The 19,931-nt window shown below is 45.8% G+C and overlaps 1 protein-coding gene across 2 annotated transcripts in view; it reads right to left on the reverse strand.

Annotated features, from left to right (window-relative positions):
* Positions 1-19,931, reverse strand: part of WWP2 (WW domain containing E3 ubiquitin protein ligase 2) — a 164,189-nt gene that overhangs the window by 11,621 nt on the left and 132,637 nt on the right. For both annotated transcript variants that reach the window (XM_004468114.5, XM_071209099.1), the window contains 3 exons: positions 14,966-15,055; positions 7,124-7,298; positions 2,726-2,780 (listed from right to left, as the gene is read on the reverse strand). In XM_004468114.5, coding sequence (XP_004468171.1) covers positions 2,726-2,780; positions 7,124-7,298; positions 14,966-15,055 — 320 coding nt within the window. The remainder of the gene's footprint in view (positions 1-2,725; positions 2,781-7,123; positions 7,299-14,965; positions 15,056-19,931) is intronic.

A 19,931-nucleotide genomic window follows, 5' to 3' on the forward strand; every position in this document is an offset into this window, starting at 1 on the left:
ACTGATGATGGCTCTGGGGTCCCCAAGGAAGGGAGTCCAGCCTCCAGGCACAGACCCTACTCTAGCTGGTGATTCTGGACCTTGAGAGGGTTGAAGGGTGGGCCACCACCCCCGGGTATACGGGAGACCAAACTAGAAGCAAGAATCTGAACCTAAAAGGGGTCTCCTGGGAAGTTCCTGAGCCTTCGGATCTGTTTCTACCTAAGTACAAATGATGTTGATGGCACTCCCTCTTTTATGATGACAAGACGAAATTAAAGAAATGAAAGCAATCCATTCCAGAAGCTACAAGGAAGCCAGAGGGTGAAAAAAGGGCAAAACTAGGAGTCCAACCCCTACTTCTCAAGAACTAGGCTGCAAGGATCCTAGTAGCAACCCAAGGTTTGCCTCTGACTCTCTACCTTCCCCGGTAGCCACTACTGACTGAAAATTTTAAAACACAGACCAAGGTAAAGAAAGAAAAGAAAATGCCTAAAATTGTTAAAGAGCCTCAACCACCCCAAAACAGCTTGGTTGACTGTCTCACAGGCGGAAGACCTTCCAAGAGTTTTCAGATGGGAGGCAAGGGGCTGCTCCCAGCCCAGAAGCTACTGATTTGAACAAGATCCTTCTCGGCTGCTCTGCCAATGGCCAAAGTCAAAGCTGACCGTGGGGTGAGGGGTCTGGCCAGCAGACCTGAGGCCTGCATCCTCATTCCTGGCACTGCCCGCAGTGTGGGGACTGCTGGCAGCTCACTGGAACTGCCCCACTGCACACAATTTCATAGTCTGGGGACTGGAACAGCCCTGAAAAATGAGCATTGAGCCCAACTTCTTTTTAGGAGGAAAGAGACGTGAGAGTACCGAGTCACACGCCCAGGGTCACAACTGCTGAGGGGCAAGAGTGGCTAAGCCTGAGCCGTGCTGGCTCCCGGCCAGTGCAGGGACCCAGCAGCTAAGGGCGGGGAGACGCCAGCAGACGTGCCAGCAGGCTCACGATAAATGCAATTCACCTTTGGTTTTGCTGCTATGTCCATTCCCCAGGCCACAGCCCTGGGGAAACCAACACAAAGCCCAGAGGATTTGTGAGGAGGAAGTTTCCACACCAGTACAGTCTTGTGTTTTCTGGGTCATTCAGCAACAGCGGTAATTCGGACCGTGGCTCCTACTCCCATCTCAAAATATCTTCACACTCAGCATCTGGGAGCTGTTTTTGAGTCTCCATAAAGGCTCTTTTTTTTGGTGCAGAACTAGTACAGAAGTAGCTCACTTGACAGGGCTATCTGGTTGGCATCTACAGAGCAGAGACCTTCGCTGGGTCTCCAGGCTTGTGCACAGTGCCTCCTGGCTGCCGAAAGCATTGCAGATGCCTGTTTCGTCTGATGCATTTTCCCCTACCTGGGCAGGGATCCCAAGTGTCTGACCCTCTCACATTTGAGTTCCTGCCAACATCTGAGATATGAGCTGCCTTTCATCCATTAAGGAGGCAGATGGGTCATCTGTGTGCATAAGGGATTCCCTAGTTGAAAATCAAGGAATGTGCAGAAGCTTCACTAACTGATCTACCCACTAGAAGGACTCGAAACCCCCTTGCAGTGCTTGGAAATGTGATGGTAGTTCCTCTTAAATTATGACCATGGAGTAGTCGTTTCCGCCCTGAGAAGATCCAGCTCCAAAGCTCTCCTTCTCCGGCCAGACTTTTTTTCTGTCATTGTCAGCTTCCCTAAGTACATGCTTTTCCCTCTTTGTGAGTGCACTCCCTCCCAACAGGTTATTTGTGAACTCTACCAAACAAGCATTTGTGATCTTGCGCTGGCCTAACAAGTAAACGAAATGTCTCCTGCCGATTCCTCCAAAACCTGCCCGCTTCAGCTTCCAGGGATTCCTGCGGTATTGACCCAACCCTGCCCTGGCTCAGAGAGCTGTAGAATGCACCGACCTCACCAGCTCAGGCACCCCTTGGCAAGGCCACTCCTTCCTAGAAGAGCCAGCGATTTCTTCTCCCAGGTCCTGGGTGTTCATCCCCCTAACTCATTATTGGCAAATCCCACTAAGGGCTGGGGACAGGGAAGCAGCTAAGCTACGAACGGCCAGAAGAGTCCAGCGTAACCACCAGCACAGCATTAGCAGCTGGCCAGGATGCACTTTCTTAGAGTCCACCCAGTGCTCCCAACGATCTTCTCCGCTTCCCCTTGGCCTCTTTAGCGGCTGGGTCCCAGTAAAAAAGGTGGTTTCTGTTGGTCAAAATTTGGCTGAAGTCCCCTGACATCTCAGCTGCAAATAAAGGTTTGTTAAGGCGGCTCCCTCTAATCCTACAGTCCCAGACCTGAAACAAATCCATTTGGGAATCAGACATCAAAATGTCTTTGTGTTAGGATGGTTCCTTGAGTAGACATCTCTAAGGTCAGGCCCAAAACGCAACAGTCCCACGGCCATTTGGAGATTCTTCCACTAAACTCAGGCCCAAAACTCAACAGTTCCACAGCCACTTGGAGATTCTTCCGCAGGTCCCGCTCCTTTAGCTATGTATGGCAGGAGGATGCCACAGTGGCGCAGCAGAGCTCAAGCACTTTGCTGACCCTTGAGCTTCACCACCAATAATTGCTCTGGCTGGAGAGAGCAAGACAGGAAACCAAGCGATGGGAGTGAGGAAGACGCATAGGAGAGGAGGGCAGAGCAGGGCAGAGCATGGCGAGCAGCAGCTGATGCAAGGTTGAGGGCACAGAAAGGTGGAGAGCAGCACTTACCCCAGCCAGGTGGGAGGGGGCCCAGGGGATCATGGTCCGTCGAAGGATTCGAAGACTAGACACAAGAAAACAGCAGAACACAGAGGTTAAAAAAAAAAAAAAAAAAAAGCTGCTGGTTAAAAATAAATCGATAAAGGACAACAAAAAGGCCAACGACTCATGTCTACATTTTAGCACTCTGTAGAGGATACAGTGGGACGTTAGGTGGCCTCTGCCCCTCTTGAAAGTCCTTAAAAAAAGAAAAAGAAAAAAAGAACCCTGCACACTGAGGGCCCGGACAGGTTTGGGAGAGGGTGCAGTGAAGGGGAGGAAGGGGTGCGCGCGTGAGGGTGGCCAGCGCGGCGGAGGCAGGGAGCCGGGCCGAGGCATGGCAGGAGGGCCGGGGAGCCCGACTTCCCGGCAGGCTCGGCCGAGGGGCTCTGCTCCGCTCCCGCGCGCCGCCGCCAAGGAGACTGAAACCACCACCTCCAACTTTCTCCAAGAACCACACACAGGAGGGGAAAAAATATCGCAGGCCTTTCCAATGAAATCATTCCCACAAGCCCTGCCCACGCCCAGAGCTTCCTGGCTGGGGCCGGGGCCTCCTCCCTCCACCTCGCCGGGCGGCCCCCACCTCCCCGGGTCCCCGCGCGCTGCGGCGGGAGCGAGCGGCCCGTGCGGCCGGGGACCCAGACTGAAGGGACATTCAGGCCCCTGGCCCCCGGGCCTCTCTCCCCCGAGCGCCTCACCTCCCCCAGGAGCTGTTTTCCTTCCCCTTCACAAAGCACCTTTATTCTTCCCAGGCCTGAACCTGAAGTTGCTCAGTGTTCCGGGTTTGCCGGACTGGAAGGCTGGGGGGTGGGGCAAGGGGCAGGGTGGCGAGGGAGAGGGGAGCCGGGGGCGAGGAGGAGGAACCGGCTCTAGCGCTTCAGGGGCGCTGCTGACACTAGAACCTCCCCTCCCTTTGCCTATTTCTGGTGTGAGGTCCCCTGGGAAGGGCTGCAGTGGGCCGAGAGTTCTCATATCCTGGAGGAGGGGGGATGCTGTCAAAAACTTCATGGTAAAATAAAACAAGGATTGTTCTTTCTTTCTTTCCTTCTTTCTTTCTTTTTGAAACATTTTGACTTCACTTACTAAAATTTAATCGTTATATTAGGGGATCGAGTTCTCAGTGCAGACTTCAGGCTGTCTGGCTGGCCCCGTCTGGGGGCGACGGAGCCACACGCGGGCAGAAGGATGAATGGAGCTCAGTCTCGGCTTGAGAAAACATTGGTAGACCTCAACTGCCACGAAGCCCCCTTTCACAGCCCTCCCTCTACCCCCAACTGAAAGGACAGAGAAACTTTCTTTCCAAGGTGGCAGTGCAGGCTCCTCATCCAAGCAAGTTCCAACAAAGAGGTTTAAGTTTTGAAACCATAGGTTCCTTGATGGGACAGAGCCCCCTTTCAGCAAAGGACCTCCTACCCACACTGGATGCAACTGCACGAAGGTGGGGGGAGGTGGGGCTGCCCATGATTTAGGACATCTTACAGCCAACCTCGAGGATATGCTTTAAATTCATGCCACGGTTCGGGTATGTCTGGTCGTTACCGAAACAAAGTTCCCAGCTTCACAGAGGTCTCTTTGGTGTGTTGGCCAGCACCTCAGAATGCCCAAATTTCTCCAACTTTGTCTTTGTCAAATACACATAAGACCAGTAGCTATAAAGACATTCAGCAGTAGAAGAAAAGTAACATGTTTCAGATATATACGACAGATAGCAAAACAATGGAATGCAATTGGTAAGTATTGAGTTATATAACACTATCCTTGCAAACGTGAAGAACTAGAGAAAAGAACATTTTAAGAAAGTAAAAGAGGCAACATGTGGTACAAAATTGTTGCCACAGATCTTTTTTCAGAATGAGTAGGTAATCTCCTATAAAGCGTTCAGGTGCTCCAGTGGTGAGTTCGATCTGAAGATGTATGCTTTAGTGTGCGCACAGACATCTTAAGCTGAAATCTACAAATCAACACGCCAGGAGGTCTCTATTGAGGGCCTCCATGGCCAGCATTGAACTAGGAAAAATATTCATCAGTCCTTTTAATCCTTGCCCTTTTTACAGCCTAAACTGCACAATTTCATTTATCTTTCATTAAAGTTTTAAAACAAATTTCCTTGGCATTGTCCCACTCTCCACTTATCAGAGCCCCCAAGCCTAGAAGAGGAGGAGGCAGACTGGAAAAGAAGAGAGACCAAAGACTGATAAACACAAACACTGAGCTCAGAATCAATGAAAGCTGCTGCTCCTGATGATTTTACTTCCTAGGGCTAAATATACTTGACTGTATTTTGGGTATTTCTTCCCTAATACTGTTTCAAAACTAAGAAAAGAGAGTCAGAAAGAAAGAATTGAACAGAAGTGAATTTGAAACAAGGGAAAAAGAGCTACACATTATAGCCATAAAAACCCAAACCCCAAAACCCCATACCTCGAATGAGCTAGCCAACTACCCCTTCTCTCCTACCATGCTTCTCCCTAAAAGGAGAGATCCCAAAGAGTTACGGGGAGCACAGCCTAAAAAGTACAGAGATAGGGGAATGAGAGGATTTCAGAAAAGAGAATTTGGGATGCAAAGGTGGCTCTGAGAGATGAGACCATTTCCATTATTACTAGGAACAGAAAGGAACGCTATCAGAAAACATTCCCTGGTCATGGTCCCCGGCTTGGGGGATCTGAGGTGCAGGCCATGAGCCAGAGAGCTCACGTGAGTTCAAGTCCCTAGGGGACTAAGCACAACGTTCCAGTAATATTTTAAGATACAAACTCAGAAATAAAGAATGTCTAGCAAATACAGCCGAGGGCAAGACAGGCTCTGCAAAGTAAAGATAACAGTGCGGAAGGCAGGCTTGTTGTTGTTGTTGTTGTTTTCAGGATGTACCAATGGACACAGAACAAAACCCAGATGCTTGAGAATTCAACCGAAGGTGCTCTCTGCAGAGTAAAAGACAAGTTGTCTGTTTCCAGATAGTACGTTTTGGATTCCACAAAATAGGAGCGACGATGATTAGTTTCAGCGCTACAGACACTGGCTACATTCTTTTGTTGTTGGGGGGAAGGAGGTGCCCCAGAAATATTCAGCTGTGCCATGGGTCCTATCTCAGTAGCACAAAGTCCACAACTGCTCCAAGCATCCTCAATTAACTGCAGCAGGAACACACAACAGAGGAAAAAGTGAAACTTCGAGGGTGAAACAAACAAAAATGTGCTTAATGATCATGAGCAACAAAGGCACACTGGGAAGTCAGGAAAGGAAAATGCATAAGAAAGAAGGGGAACAAGACTCAGAGACACTGAGAAAGCTGTGCGTTGAGGCAGACATCAGGAAGGGGTGGTGGGAACGACTGCAATCTGGGATTCCCTGGATTTCCATATTGAACTGTATTTCATGTTTTCTGCAGGGCAGTGAAGAAGAACAAGGTCTCAGTATAAGAGAGGAGGAGGAGGGGAAGCCGCTACTGTAGTATCAGCTCTTAAGTCTTCCGAGTCAAACCTTGGGCCAAAGCCAAACCTCAAAATAACTATATGAAAGCAACCCTTCTTACTTGTAACCAGGACATGGCACCATAGCAAACAAGAAGGAAAAACCAAATCCAGGGAGGGAGGAAAATCAACAGTGAGACATTGAAAGCAGACCGAAAAAGATTCCTGCCACATTTTTCAATACCAGTCTTGTTTCATGGAGAAAGGTAACCATCACCTCCATCCAAAACCTTTCTAAATCCCCACAAGAGTTGAGAAAACCATTTAGATTACTTTAATGCTAGTACTGTAAACTAGTATTCTAGACTAAAGAACTAGAGAAAGGCATTTTTTAGCATTTAACTTTTACTTCTAGGACACTCTGAGTCAAAGCTCTGTATGTTCCCATCAAACCTTTTCTATAAAACCAGGTGGTAGGCCACTTTGACCCACAGGCCATAGTTTGGGAGCCCCTGATCTAGATGAACTTTAAGATCCCTCCTGTCCTTGAGGATCTATCAGTTAAAAAAGATCAGAAGAAGATAGTAGCCATGGGAAGAGGAGGATTTGGGAGAGTCCTTTGATCTGGAAAGGTGAGGTGCGGGAGACGTCAAAGGTGACCTTCAGGTTTCAAGTCAGGGTAAATGGACTTGAATGGAGGGGTCAGAGAAGAAAGCCAGTTTGGAAGAAGGAAAGTTCAGATCCGGACATGCTGACTCCTTAAACACAGGGGCTGGACAATGAATTACTAAATTAGAAGCACTGGAATTTGAGGAATTTCACTGTGGTGAGTAGAATCTCGGGGATCAGAGCACTGGCACCTCTAGCCACCTTTTCCCCAGCTCCCTAAGCAGGTCAACAGATAATGTGAGGCCCAGAGGCTCCTCTCCCTTATGGAAAGGCCTTGCCCTCTCACCTGGTAGAGGAATCTTTGGCTGAAGTGCTGCATGGCCCCCTGGAGTTGGCTCCGCTGCGACTGCCACTGCTCATAGTTCCGCACGTACTCAGCTGTCGGGCGCTGCCAGGTGGTGGTCCGGGTATTGTGGTCCACATAGTAAAACCTGCCTCGGGGATCAGTACGTTTTTCCCACCTGGAAACATTAAACTCAGAGTGAGTACAGTGACCATCAATCCTACCTCTCAACCTCTAGTGAAATCTCCAGATGGCCGGCAAGGAGGGACCAAAAGACAGTGAGGTTTGGTGACTGGCAGAGAAGTTTGGCTGCTCCAGGGGGGCACAGCCAGGCAGGTCCCCATCATGGAAGCTTCTGGGGCTTAACAGACACTGCAGCATCCAATCCCTCCTTGCCATTAGCTCCTGATTTCCATTTATGGGATCTATGTGGTCTGGGAAAGCTGAATATTGACTGGACCAGAAATGAGCATGTGACCTCTGCTGGGCCAATCAGGGTGGATCTCAAGGCTTTTGCTAGGAATTCTGGGGAAATTGCTGGGTGCCACTGAGAAAGCATGCAGGCCTGGGAGACACTGGCTGCCATCTTGGACCCAAACACAATATGAAGTTGCCCCTGTGGATGGCAGAGCAAAAAAATGTAAAAAGGTCAGGTCCTTTGTGATATTGTTGTGCCTTTAGATCAAGCTTGAAATTACAGGGTCTGCATCTAGAATTTTCAGTTACATGAGACAAAAATGTCCCTTCATTATTTAAAGCAATTTGGATTCAATTTTTTGTTACATGCAATTGAAATATTCCTGACCTAAGGGTCCTATGACCAGGAAAAAAAAGAAAAGGAGGGGAACTTATAGATTAAGAGAGACTTAAGAGACACAGCCAAAAGCAATGTGTTGACCTTGGGTTTGGAAGTGATTCAAATCAAGTGCAAAAATATTTTTAAGACAATTGGGGAAAATGGAACATGGAATGCCATAACCTGACAGGAAATATTAATTTTGTTGGGTGGGTTAATAGTATTGTGGTTATGTTAAAAAACAAAACAAGGGAAGCGGACTTGGCCCAGTGGATAGGGCATCCATCTACCACATGGGAGGTCTGCAGTTCAAACCCCAGGCCTCCTTGACCCAAGTGCAGCTGGCCCATGCGCAGTGCTGATGCGCGCAAGGAGTGCCCTGCCATGCAGGGGTGTCCCCGCGTAGGGGAGCCCCACACGCAAGGAGTGCGCCCCATAAGGAGAGCCACCCAGCATGAAAGAAAATGCAGCCTGCCCAGGAATGGCGCTGGACACAAGGAGAGCTGACGCAGCAAGATGACGCAACAAAAAGAAACACAGATTCCCATGCCACTGACAACAACAGAAGCGGACAAAGAAGATGACACAGCAAATAGACACAGAGAACAGACAACCGGGGGAGAAGGGGAGAGAAATAAATAAATAAATCTTTAAAAAAACAAAGCAAAACACCTCATCTGTTAAAGATGTAGGTGATTTATTTACCGGTCAAAGGTTATGAAGTCTGGGATTTGCTTTAAAACACACTGACCCCTCCTCCCAAAAGTGGAGGTCAGATGCAACAAAATGTTATTTTAAGAGCCAGACGAGAGTTACAAGGGATTCATTGTACTATTCTCTCAACTTTGGTGTATGCGTGAAGTTTTCCATTATAAGTTTGAAAAAGAAAAGGAAAAAAAGGTGAAAAAATAAAAATAAAGAAAGAGATGCCACTGAAGAAAACAAGATTGACGGTCAAAGGAAAGCAATATGGATTATATTGTATGATTCCAAAGTGCTGGAGAATCTTTGTTCTTTCACTGCCTTCTCATATTATTGCCTCTGAATTCTTATCTTCCTCACACGGCTATTGTACCTCAGTTTGGTACCTTCCTCAATTTTCTGGGTTAGCCTCCTAGCTGACTTTTTAGCCATCTCGTCAATGACCCTTTTTACCCAAGACCTCCCTAAAAACAGCTTCTCTTTAAACAGTTCCCAGTCACCTTGGCCAGCTCCCAAATACTGTCTGGATTCTGCCTGCCAGGCTGCCTTTCTCTCATGACCTGCTATTACTTTGGATATCAACTAAATGTCCCATTCTCTCCCCAAACCTGAGTCTTTTCTCCTGCAGATTTCCTCCCAAGGATGAAACTGTACCATCATTCCCAGCTCCTCTTTTCCTACTGAGGCCAGTAAGTCACCCAGGTGCTTCTCTTTTTTTGCAATCTGTCTGCCCTCATGTTTCCCTTTCTTCATCTAGAGGTGTATCACCTCACACCTCAACTACTGCACCAGTTTTTCAACTAATCTCCCCAATTCCACCCCGTCTATAAACTGTCATCAGAGTAACTGTACTAGATGACCTCTTACGTCATGCTCCTGCTCAAAAACATCAACTGGCTGCCCACTGCCCTTGAGTCAAAATCCTTTTGTTAGTACTGAGGGCTCACAGTAATCTGGAATGTTCCCACCTTTTTTCATAATTCATCTAAACTAGCGATTTTTAAAGTTTTATTTTTTTTTAACAAAGAAATCGTGTCTGTATAGTTTTAAGTGAAGTAGTACCGCAGGGGTTATAATGTAAAGCAGTGGGCTCCTCCCCCATCTCCCCACTACTGATTCCTGCTTCTCAGAGGCAACCACTTCAACTTCTAGCTGCTTCATCCAGTATTTACATCCATATTTCTAAATAACATGCTGACTCCATTATTTCTTGATTTTTTGCCTTTTTAGATACTACTTAAGGACTTCCCACTATCAAAGATGAGGATTTAGTTTTCTTGTTCCATTCCCAACACACCAGTGTGCTCTCCTCCCTTCATCCTCCCAATAAATAAAATCATAATTTTCAACAAATCGATACAGAGAGTTTGTATTATGACCATGTAGAATGTTATAAATACATTTTCTTTCTTTATAACATTTGTTTTTTTCCTGGAGTTAAGAACGTCCTCATTTCATATGCTTTAACCTATCAACCTATCACTAATTCTCCTAATAGGACAGGTAGCCTCTTTTTTTTTTTTTTGAGGTACCAGGCCAGGGATTGACCTGGGACCTCCCCATATGGGGAGCAGGAGCTCAACTGCTTGAGCCACATCTGCTCCCCTCTCAGTATCACTTTCTCTTAGCGCCACCTCTCCAGAACCTTCCATCTGATGTAGGCAGCTGTCTTCCAGGCCTACTCCACATACTGTCCTCAGTTATCTCCCCTCATTTTCCTCATGGGAGCTTCCTTGGTCCCTCTCCTGGGTTGAGGCTTCTGTGTCCCGCACGTCATGATTTCCCCTTTCTTGGTTTCCTCCTGTTTGGTGGAACACATCATCCAATAGCTTCAGAGAAAGGATACATCCGAAGTTACTTTTTCAAAACCCCACATCTGAAAATGCCTATATTTCTACCCTCACATTTGAGCATTAAAATGACTGAAAATTGAATTGTCAGAATTTTGAAGGCCCTGCTGCATGGTTGCTGTTGAGAACAAAGATGACGTTCTGATTCTACATGTACCTTGTTTTCCCCTCTGGAAGCTTATGAAATCTTCTCTTGACATTTTGAAATTCCTTTAGGATGTGCCTTGGGGTGGGTCTGCTTTCATTCATGGTGGGCCCTTTTACTCTGGACACTATATCCTTCAGTTCTGGACATTTAAAAATTATTTCTTTGATAATTTCTTGTCCTATATTTCTATGTTCTTCTCTCTAGAGCTACTATGTAAATATGGGATCTCCTGGGACCAATCTAATTTTCTTTTCTCCAACTTTATCTTTAACCCTTCTACAGAATTTTTTATTACCGCTCTCATATATACATATGTTCATTTCTAACCACTTGCCTTGTTTTCTGCTTGGTCCTTTTTATGGTCTTCCGTTCTTGTTGCACAGCTGCCGTATTTTCCCCAGAATCTTTAATGATATTATTCAGTGTGGCTTTACATGTTGGTGTTTTTTTCAGCTCCCTCAATTGTTTTCACCAAGCTCCTTTTTTTGTCTGCTGATCCTTGGTTGTTAATTTGCATTTAAAAGTGAGCTACTAAAAAGCTGACTGGCAGCTCTGTGAACCTAGGTGGGACAGACTAGTCCCAAGGCTCACTAAGATCCCCATGTATCCCCTGTGCTGCTCTCAGGAGCTTCTCAGGGCTGGCAGCAGGTAGCAGGTGTGCAGGTAGGGGGGGGGGGGGGAGGGGTGTGTGTGTGTGTGTGTGTGTGTGTGTGTAAGGGGTGGGAGAGAAGGCTGACAACCAGGGAATATTGTGTGTGTGTGTGTAAGGGGTGGGAGAGAAGGCTGACAACCTGGGAATATTAACTGCTCCCTGCACAAATTTTAAACTGGTCTTTAGGTTCTTGGCCTCATTCCACACTTCCCCTGGTGCCTCTAATTGCTGAGGCTTTCCAGGGCACCACAGTGTAAACCGGCTGACTTCCTGGTGGATACCTCACACTGTGGGCTGTGTTGCAGCTCTCTCAGCTCTGCCATCTATCTATCAGCAATTAAACTTGGATTAACATCTCCCATACGCTCTTTCTCCACTCCTTTATCATTGAGTGTCTATACTTCTTTATACCTTTATTGCCATTTTAGAGGGGTTTGTGGGAAGAATGGAAACAAACACATGTTCAATCTTTAGGTAATTAAAAATTGACTGCACTGGTGAATTTCAAACTTCTAAGCAGCATAATTCTAATTCTGTCTTTATTTCAGATGAAATCTTATGAGGAATCCTAATATATAAAAACAGAGCAGGGGTTGGAGGCTCCGTCGGCCCTTTCACCCTCTTTCATTCCAGTGGGTGTCACATTCACCACATCCCCACTCCTTAGGGCTTTGCTGGACACGATTTGAAAACTTTCGTTTCATGCAAACCTTCTGCTCCAGCAAAACCGCTCCATGCTTCTGTCCCTAGACATATCTTTTACATTCCCATGTGCATGCTGGTGCCTCCACTGCCTCCCCTCACCCCAGCCTAGAACACCTTCCTGCAAGCCCGAGTTTGATCTACTTCCCCACCCCTGTCACTTGACGATACCATTCTCCCCACTCATCTCAGGCCTGAGAGTCACTGGAGAGCAAAGCATTGCATTTATCCTGAGCTTCCAGGGCCAATATTTTTTGTTCCTTGATAAAGCGGCTGACCCTTGTACAGAGTTTCCCATGAGTTAGATATGAGGAAATGGCCATGAAAAAGCGAATCTTTGGGCTCAGCCTAGATCAGGGCCTGCTGAAATAACGGCTCCTTTCTGTAGTTTCAGAATTGCTCTCACCATCGAGATACTTTCCTGGGGCAGGACTTTCCCCATTCATTAGCAATGAAGGCTTAAGCTTTCAGTTATTCTGTTTCCTCTGGGTTCTCTACTATTACACAGTAAAAGTAGTAGCCAGCGGCACAGAGCTCTTTGCCGAATACTCAGGAAGAATGACTAGGATATACTGGGTATAAAGCTGAGCTGTCTCCCAGGAAAACTTTAAAACTATTCTGCAAAAAAGAGAGCTTGATCTAGCATCCAACCTTAAACCTTAGGAGTAATTCCTCAGCCATCTTTAGAAGACACCATTAAATATCTTAATCTAGATTCCATCCAGATGCTCACTCAGCCCAGGCCTACCTGGCTTACCCACCAGAGTGGGTAAGAGGCAGCAAACAGCAGACTTGCAACTGCTGCTGCTTTCCGACAGACATGCAAACACACAAAGGACAAGTGCACAATGTGTACTCGTAAAAGTCAATATTTAATACTTGTGAGACAATTGGGGAAATCAGAATACTGACTAGGTTTGTGATGACATTAAGAAAATGCCTTTGGGGAAAACAGACTTGGCCCAGTGGTTAGGGCATCCGTCTACCACATGGGAGGTCCGCGGTTCAAACCCCGGGCCTCCTTGACCCGTGTGGAGCTGGCCCATGTGCAGTGCCGATGCACGCAAGGAGTGCCGTGCCACGCAAGGGTGTCCCCCGCGTGGGGGAGCCCCACATGCAAGGAGTGCACCCGTAAGGAGAGCCGCCCAGCACGAAAGAAAGTGCAGCCTGCCCAGGAATGGCGCCGCCCACACTTCCTGTGCTGCTGACGACAACAGAAGCGGACAACGAAACAAGATGCAGCAAATAGACACAGAGAACAGACAACGGGGGGGGGGGGATTTAAATAAATAAATAAATCTTTAAAAAAAAAAAAAGAAAATACCTTTGGGGGCGGTAGCATGGGGAAGGGGAGAGAAATAAATCTTTTTGAAAAAAAGAAAATACTTTTAATATATTGTGGCTTGATTTTTAATACGAGAACATCTCTAATACATACTGAAATACGGACAAAATGATATCATGTCTGGGATTTGCTTCAAAATAATCTAGATTGGGATGGGAGAGGTGAGTGAGGGTTATAGAGCAGTAATTTTTTCTGTAAAGGGTCAGGCAGTTAATGTTTTCAGCTTTGAGAGTTATATAGTCTCTGTCACAACTACTCAATCGTGCCATGGTAGTGTGAAAGTAGCTATACAAAATAAGTAAACACATGAGTTTAGCTGTGTTCCAATAAAACTTTATTTACAAAAATGGGCAAAGGACTGGGTGAATTTTTCCAGAAGTTGTAGTTTCCAACCTTGGTATAGATGAAACAAAGATGGCCAGGAGTTGAGTATGTGGGAGCTCATTATTCTATTTTCTCGACTTTTGCATATGCTTGAAATTTTTCGATAATAAATTGATTTTATTTTTTAACTTAAGAAGTCAGTGTCTAACTGGTAATTTCACTTGACTTACAGTCAAAGTAGAAAATAGAGTGAGGACTTATGATGACAGATTATGAGTTTCTTTTCCAGAAGGGTAAGGAAAAAGAAGGAAACACAAGCATTCTAATGGAAAACTGAAGCTTAAAGGCAGCCCATCCGTGGAAAACCATAAGACCAGAAGGTAAGGTGGTGTTTGCCTGGCTGAACCAAAAGGGCACAGGGGGTCTCTTGATACCCTCCCCAGCAGATATCCTTTCCCTCTGCAAACTAAGGTGGGGAAAAAATTTCATATTTTATGTAGGAGCCCTTCTCGGCTGCTTTACCAGGAGGTGATTCTTTCCTAAGAACAGAATACATTCCCTTTTGAAAGCTCTCAGGACCAGCAGACACATGAGGAAAGAACTTTCTGTCCCTGGCAGACAGGGAACCAAACTCCTAGAACTTGGGCAGTCTTCCCTCACTTGGAAGCCTCACTCATCCTCTGGTTTTGCAGTCCTCAGCTTGGCTCTCACAAAGCCCGGTGGAAGGAGCAGCCCGCCGCCCTCAGGGGCAGGTTGGGCACAGGCTACTGGGAAATGCATCAACACTCTTTCCACCTCAGTCTCCCCCTTCCTTTTTTTTTTCACCCTCCCCCCCAGAGATGCTCTAAAAATTCTAATCTGTCTTGAGAAATGAAAGCAGCAGAATTAAGGAAAGTGAAAAGGAAAATCAATCAAGTGGCCCAGGATAAATGTTACTGGGTCGGAGGTATTTTGCTACCTCTGCAGAAAGGGACTGAAAACCTGGCCATAATAGGGATGTCTCTATATGGTGAAATACTTGACAGCATCGGGACACCAGTGGTCCAGGAGGCTTCCCGGTCCTCTTTCCTTTAGGACCCAATGGCCATGCTAGTGCTGACTAGCACTTAATAAGGCCCCTGGCCACCAGTCATGGAGCAAGAAAATGCATGTGAGAGAAGGGGAATGAGAGAGGAAAAATGTAGAAGGTGGACAGAGGGGGAAAAAAGAGACAGAGGAGGAGAGAGTCGGGGGGAATACACAGACTGGTACGGCGGGGAGCAGTGGAGTCAAGTGAGTCTGGGGTGCCAGCTCTAGAGGCTCAGGGCTTGTCTGTCCATGCCTTACCCTGGAGGAAGAGGCCGTTCCCAGGTGGTGGTCTTGGTATTGTGGTCAACATAATAGACTCGCCCGTTGGGCAGCTCTCGCTGCTCCCATCTGAAAAATAAAGTCAAGGGAAGCATGAGACGCAAAGTTGAAGTGTATAAGCCCTTATTAAAGAAGAACTTTACCACCATTAGTGTGACTAATGTTAGAAGCTACATCAGAGATGACATGCAGGACCGACCCAGTGATCAAGCCAGCCCTGTGCTGTCCCTCTTGGTGGTGCCAAGGAGTGCTTCTTGAGGAAACTATAACGGTCCCCCTTCATTGCATCAATATACCATAGGTCTTTCTAAATTCCCCTAAACAACCCATATGAATTTATATCCCAAGGATTTTTCATTTTAGGAACAAAGACTCCTTTAGGGAGATGAATTGTGGAGAAGCATTTCCTTCCAAAATGTACCTACCAACAAAAATCTGTATGCTTTTTCTGAGGGTTCATGGACCTTTCCTAAAGTTATCTATGGATGTCCCAGCCTTTTTAGCCTACATCCCCTCTTAAGGTAACAGATTTCACAACTGTCCTTTTCTCCTAGCAACGTATATATTCATGATCACATTGATTTTTAGAATACAGGATTCATTTAAACAGATCTTTTAAAAAGGGATTGGGTAAATCGAGAAACATGGCATACTGTTATTTACTGACTACTCTGCTCATAAGGTTAAGTCTGTGTACAAGTTAATATGAGATCAAGGTGGGAGGGTGGCACTGCCAACTAAATCATCTGTCCCAGTGGAAGGACAAGGTAGCAGATGATCCAAAGACAGAATGCACAGGCACCATCACAACAAAATAGAGCCAAAGACCACCCCAGCCACGCACTCATTTTTTGCATATTCAACACCATCTGACAATAACTCCATTTACCCAGAATACAATAAACCTTATTAAAATGATGCAGATATTTATATTACATGATGCTTACCACTTAATAAAGAACTTTAACAGTCCTGTTTGCCTTTGATTTTATTTACTTCTACTTTGAGATGCTGCCTAGGGAAAGGTAGTCTTTTCCAGGAGCTAGTACATACAGTCAATTCTGCCATAACACTTGTTTCAAAAACACAAATTTGTTTTAATGTGATTAATATATAAGGGGACGATACGGGCCTAATGCGAATTTTGTGTTTGCTTATGCCTGATTTTCTCTGCAAGAAACATTAGGTAAATACAGAAAACTTCACCCAGATGAACCCAGCTGCAGGAAAATACACAAAACCCACACACATCTACCAGCTACCTCTGTTTACTGTGTGTTCCATGCCACACCCATCCATTACAACTTACTGTCTGATTTCAGACAACCATCCGTTCACAGCTACAAAATAACTCACAAGCAGGAATCCTCCCAATACCCACTTCCACAAGCAAATGTCAGGTCTTTTTCAAGGTAAAATGCCGTGTTTATTATAGTGTATATATGCCTTCACCATTCAATATGTGTGAAACTGTGCTACCACATGTTGTACCCCTAGCCCCATTTTTCCCGTAAGCCCTGTGGTTTTACTGACTAAATCTGCATAGTGTGGTGATATTTAGGAACAAATATGTCAATTACAGCAGAAATTACTATATAATCAAAATAAATACAAGTTGTATTCAATACGATTTCTCGTTTAAACTGGGAGGTCTGGACTAGCGTATTGCATTTATCAGCCCAAGAATCTAGTTTAGACACAGGAGGTTTTCAAGGAAGAGAAGGGGAGAGGAGGGAGGCACCCTCATCCGCTGAGGAGCCATGATGAACTAAGGGCTAATGTTTGACCTCATGTACTCCTTGTCTCAATTCTTGCAGGTGGGAAAAGCCATTGTCACTGAGGACACTGAGGCTCAGAGAAGCTGAGCGACTCTTATGTAGGATTCAAACTCAGCTCTGACTCCAAGGCCCACGAGTTTCATCGTGTCATGCTAAACAGAAGAAAGGGAGGAAAAGGAAGGTGAACAGGTATTTAAAGGGAACCTACCACCTGGGGAACAAGGTAAAGGTGCCTTCACAATCTGAATGTCAAAATGAAGACCTACAGCACACGCGTTGAGGTAGGGGGCTGGGCAGGAATTATAATGGGACCACGGTATTCATTTTAATGACAACTGTATTAGTCAGCCAAAGGATGCTGATGTAAAAGACCAGAAATCTGTTGGTTTTTATAAAGGGTATTTATTTGGGGTAGGGGTTTACAGTTACTAGGCCATAAAGCATAAGTTACTTCCCTCACCAAAGTCTGTTGCCACGTGTTAGAGCAAGATGGCTGCCGATGTCTGCCAGGGTTCAGGCTTCCTTTTCCTCTTTTTTTTCCTTCCCCTTCCCCCCACCCTGCTGTTTTTGCTGTCTATGTCCATTCGCTGTGTGTTCTTCTGTGTCTATTTCTCTTTTTGTTTTTTCTTCTCATTGTCTCCTCTAGGATTCACAGAGATTCGATCCTGGGGACCTCCGATGTGGAGAGAGGTTCCCTGTCACTTGTGCCACCTCAGTTCCTGATTTCTGTTGCATCTCGCCTCGACTCTCCCCTTTGTGTCACTTTTTGTTGCATCATCATCTTGCTGCGTGGCTACTATGCAGGCACTGGCTTACCATGTGGGCACTTGGGTCACCACGTGGGCACTGGCTTGCTGGGTGGGCACGCCTTTACCAGGAGGCCCTGGGATCGAACCTGGGTCCCCCCATATGGTAGATGGAAGCCCAATCACTTTAGCCACATCTGCTTCCTTCCTTTTCCTCTTAAGACTCTACGGTCCCAGCTTTGTCCTATATCAGCTGTAGGCTAAGATAAGTCTCCTCTCTCTCAGGCTTGTTTCACTGGGCTCAGCTGCTCTGCTTTCTCCACAAAGCCAGATGTAAACTCTCAGGTGAACGGCTTGTCTCTCTTCCCGGGGCCTCTGCTGTGTCTAATGGAGGCTTCTCTTTTTCCTCATGTATCTGCTTCTCTGTGTATTTACTTCCCAGGGCTCCAACTCAAAACTCCACCTAACTCCTCTGCCTTGTCATCCTACTGATATGGCCCAATGAAAGCCTTAATTATAATTTAATCAAATAAGAGTGAAACCTCTGAATCCAATACAATCTAATACACCCAGAGGAACAGACCAATTTACAAACATATTCCATTATCTATTTTTGGAATTCATAAATAATACAAAACTGCTACAACAACCCACCGCTAAAATACTATCTACCAGAAGAAGGTGCACATTCTGTACCACTGGGAGGCCAGCCTTGTGGAGTGAAGCGGTTTGGTGATTCCATTTCTGCCCCTCCCTCTAAAGGGATCAGCCGCTGAGTTGAGGACCAGCGTGCTTCAAACAGCACGAAGCCACACTCAAGAACATTTTCTGTCCTGGCTATTCCTGCCCAAGGGTATTCCTCCTCTGGCTGTAAGGGATACCACTGGGTTGATCCAGGTGTCAAGGGTCCTCCATGCAAAAGGAAGAACCTCATCCTTACATTAAGTATCTTATTAAAAGGGCAGAATCTTCTGGCAAGAGCAGACAGCTGAAAATGAGCACTGGAAAAAGTTAAATTGTCTTTTTCCTCTGAATGAAAACACGGGAGTAACAAATATTGTCACCTCAAAGGCCGGTGTCCCATCTGTGGGGCTCTGGTAGGGCCCTTTCAGCAAAGAAGGCAGGCTAACATACTGCAGGCTTCACATCAGTTCTCCCAACTCCATCGGTCTGCTCGGTAATAGAGTAGAAAACCCAGTACTCTCTTTATTCATATGAATTTGGAAATGAGGAAAATCCTGAGATAGATACTTGGCTTAAGGATAAATACTGAAAATTGGGGGCGCCACACGCACCACCAAAATCAGTTTGCTTGTTTTGCAATCACTACTTGGAAAACTGCCCACATATGGGTGGGGCTGCCCCCATTTGTTGTAGCAATTGGATAAAAGACACTGAACACATTTTTCTTTTATTCCAACAATTCTTTTGTTAAAACTTTCATATCATAAGTAGTGTTGACTTTTTATCACCTCTTTTATGTTTCTTTCACTTGAGGCAAGGAGATGACTTTGGTTTTATTACACTTCAGCTAATAGTTTCATCTGAAGATGGGATAATACTTAAAACTCCATAAAGTTATTGCCTTTAGTTGTCACAGTAGTATTTCCACCAAATCATACACTGTCAGCAAGGAAATCAGCTTGAAATCAGCTTGAAGTCCTCTGCCCTTATATTTAAGAGTTAGAAGTGCTCTTTACAAGATCCACCCATCCCATCGCTGATTCCAGCTGATCCTAGAAATGAAAGTCTCTCTTTCAGGGACTATTATTGTCCAGCAAAGCTCAATGTCCTTCTATGAACCCTCTAAATTGGCTTAGCTAGAAAAATAGTTACCAGAGGAACAAGACCTTTCTTCTATCACCTTTTTTTATTTTTTCCTTTTAAAACTGGACTCCTGCTCAGATGAAATGTCCATCTGGATCCTCCCCAATCCTTGACCTGGCCTAGCTGGTTTTCTTAGAGAACTCCCAACTCCTCCCTTACCTGCATGGCGATCCATAATTCATACAAATGTCTCTTCTTCATTAATGCCACACAGTTGGTCAATTCTGTCGTCAAACAAGCTCCTGATTCTCATTTCTGCTCAGTAACTACTGACCTACATAGATTAGGCCTTCCAACTATCTTGGTTTGGTCTCCGCATGACAAGAAATGATACTGGCATCGACCGTTTTCATCAGCACATCTCTGTCAAAGGTTAGGTTTCAGGCCCTTATAAGCATCTTCTTCACACTGAGATTAAAAGGCTTTTCGATCAAACTACCGATGGGTCTCAATACTGCATCTTGGTCACATGGGTCAGATCCTCTCCCACTGAATAGCTTTCTTTGATGCTCTCAGAAACAGTGTTCAAAGCATCAAGCTTGTTTCAGGTCCCCACCTAACACATTGCTCCTTGGCCTTCAACGAGAAACATTC

The sequence above is a fragment of the Dasypus novemcinctus genome, chromosome 18 (genome assembly GCF_030445035.2).
Source record: "Dasypus novemcinctus isolate mDasNov1 chromosome 18, mDasNov1.1.hap2, whole genome shotgun sequence".
In the NCBI taxonomy this organism is placed as follows: domain Eukaryota; kingdom Metazoa; phylum Chordata; class Mammalia; order Cingulata; family Dasypodidae; genus Dasypus; species Dasypus novemcinctus.